General features: G+C 68.3%; 1 protein-coding gene across 1 annotated transcript in view; it reads right to left on the bottom strand.

Moving 5' to 3' along the window:
- Positions 1–68: 68 nt before the first annotated feature.
- MNEG_6664 (Niemann-Pick C1 protein Flags: Precursor) overlaps positions 69–1,221 on the bottom strand; it is a gene marked incomplete at both ends in the record, with an annotated part of 10,092 nt that continues 8,939 nt past the window's right edge. Inside the window, 3 exons of the mRNA XM_014044863.1 lie at positions 69–79; positions 289–380; positions 667–950. Coding sequence (XP_013900317.1) covers positions 69–79; positions 289–380; positions 667–950 — 387 coding nt within the window. The remainder of the gene's footprint in view (positions 80–288; positions 381–666; positions 951–1,221) is intronic.

Genomic DNA, 1,221 nt, shown 5'->3' with positions numbered 1-1,221 from the left:
TGTGTGTGTGTGTGCGCGCGCGTGTGTGTGTGTGTGTGTGTGTGTGTGGAGTGAATGGGGAGCGGGGTTCAACGAGGGCCTGTGTGCGTGTCGTTTGGCAGCGAGGTGGGCGAGGCAGGAAGAAGACAGGGCGCGCCGCGTGCGGCGCAGGCGCAGTGGCGGGGCCCACCAAAATAAGGGGGGTGCGTGCGGGGCGGACGGGGCCGCAGGGCCGCCGCTCCACCGGAGGTGTCGGAGACTCTAGGCGGGGTGCGGCGCGACTGCCGCCGCTGGCCCTGGTCAACCAACCTGTGGGGTCTTGGGGGTCTGGCTGGATTGCGTTGTTGTAGGCCCCCGCGCCGCCCTTGGCGCAGCCCTCGCTCGGCACGGCGCGCAGGAACCTGGGGCGCGTCGTGTTTCCGTAAGAGCGGGGCGTTTGGTGAGGGAAGGCATGCATGTATGGGATGCGCTTGTCCCATGCATCGCTGGGAGTAGGAGGCTGGGTTTTGCGGGGGCCGTGTGGGCCGCGGCAACAACGCCCCCAACCCACCCCCACCCCCCTGCGCGCATCTCCTACCAACCATCCCAGAATTGCTGGCGATTTTCTTTGCCCATATATTCTGATCACCATTGCATACCTGTACACTGATACATTGGAACAGTGCACCCAGACCGCCCAGAGCTCACCAAGGGAGGTACTCTTGAACCCCCTCCAGCGGCGGGCGCCCGCCCGGCAGCTCCGAGTAGCAAACACTGCAGTCCCCGCACACCCTCGCGTCGGCACTGCACGGCGCCTGATCCGGCGGCGGGCAGCGCGGCCCGCCGGTCGCGGGCTCGAAGGGCGAGCCGGGCGGGTGGCGGCGGCAGCACTTTGGGAGGGCTGGGTTGAGCCAGGAGTAAAAGTCGTCGATCCAGGAGGCGGCGGGGGACGCGATGAAGGACGAATCTGGGGCCAGCGCCGCCTCAGACACCTTTTGGAGTGTCGGATGGGTGGGATTTTGCGTGCCGTTAGGGGGAGAGGCAGCGGCCGCGGCGGCGGGAGGGGACGGCTGATGAGGGCGTGGCCAGGAGGCGAGCGCAGACGGCGGCAGGAAGGCCGCGGGGCGCGTGCAGGGGCGCCACCATGGAGCAACACGTGGATTGTGGCTGGGCTGCATGATTTCTTGTTACCAGGCCCTCTCGCCACCCCTACCCCCACCCGACCCGGCCCCCACCGTGCGAACGCCCCACACGCCCCCACCT

This window comes from Monoraphidium neglectum (genome assembly GCF_000611645.1).
Source record: "Monoraphidium neglectum strain SAG 48.87 unplaced genomic scaffold scaffold01105, whole genome shotgun sequence".
NCBI classification, from domain to species: Eukaryota; Viridiplantae; Chlorophyta; class Chlorophyceae; order Sphaeropleales; family Selenastraceae; genus Monoraphidium; species Monoraphidium neglectum.
Note: the sequence above shows the minus strand (reverse complement) of the source record. Positions and strands in the feature narration are given on the sequence as shown.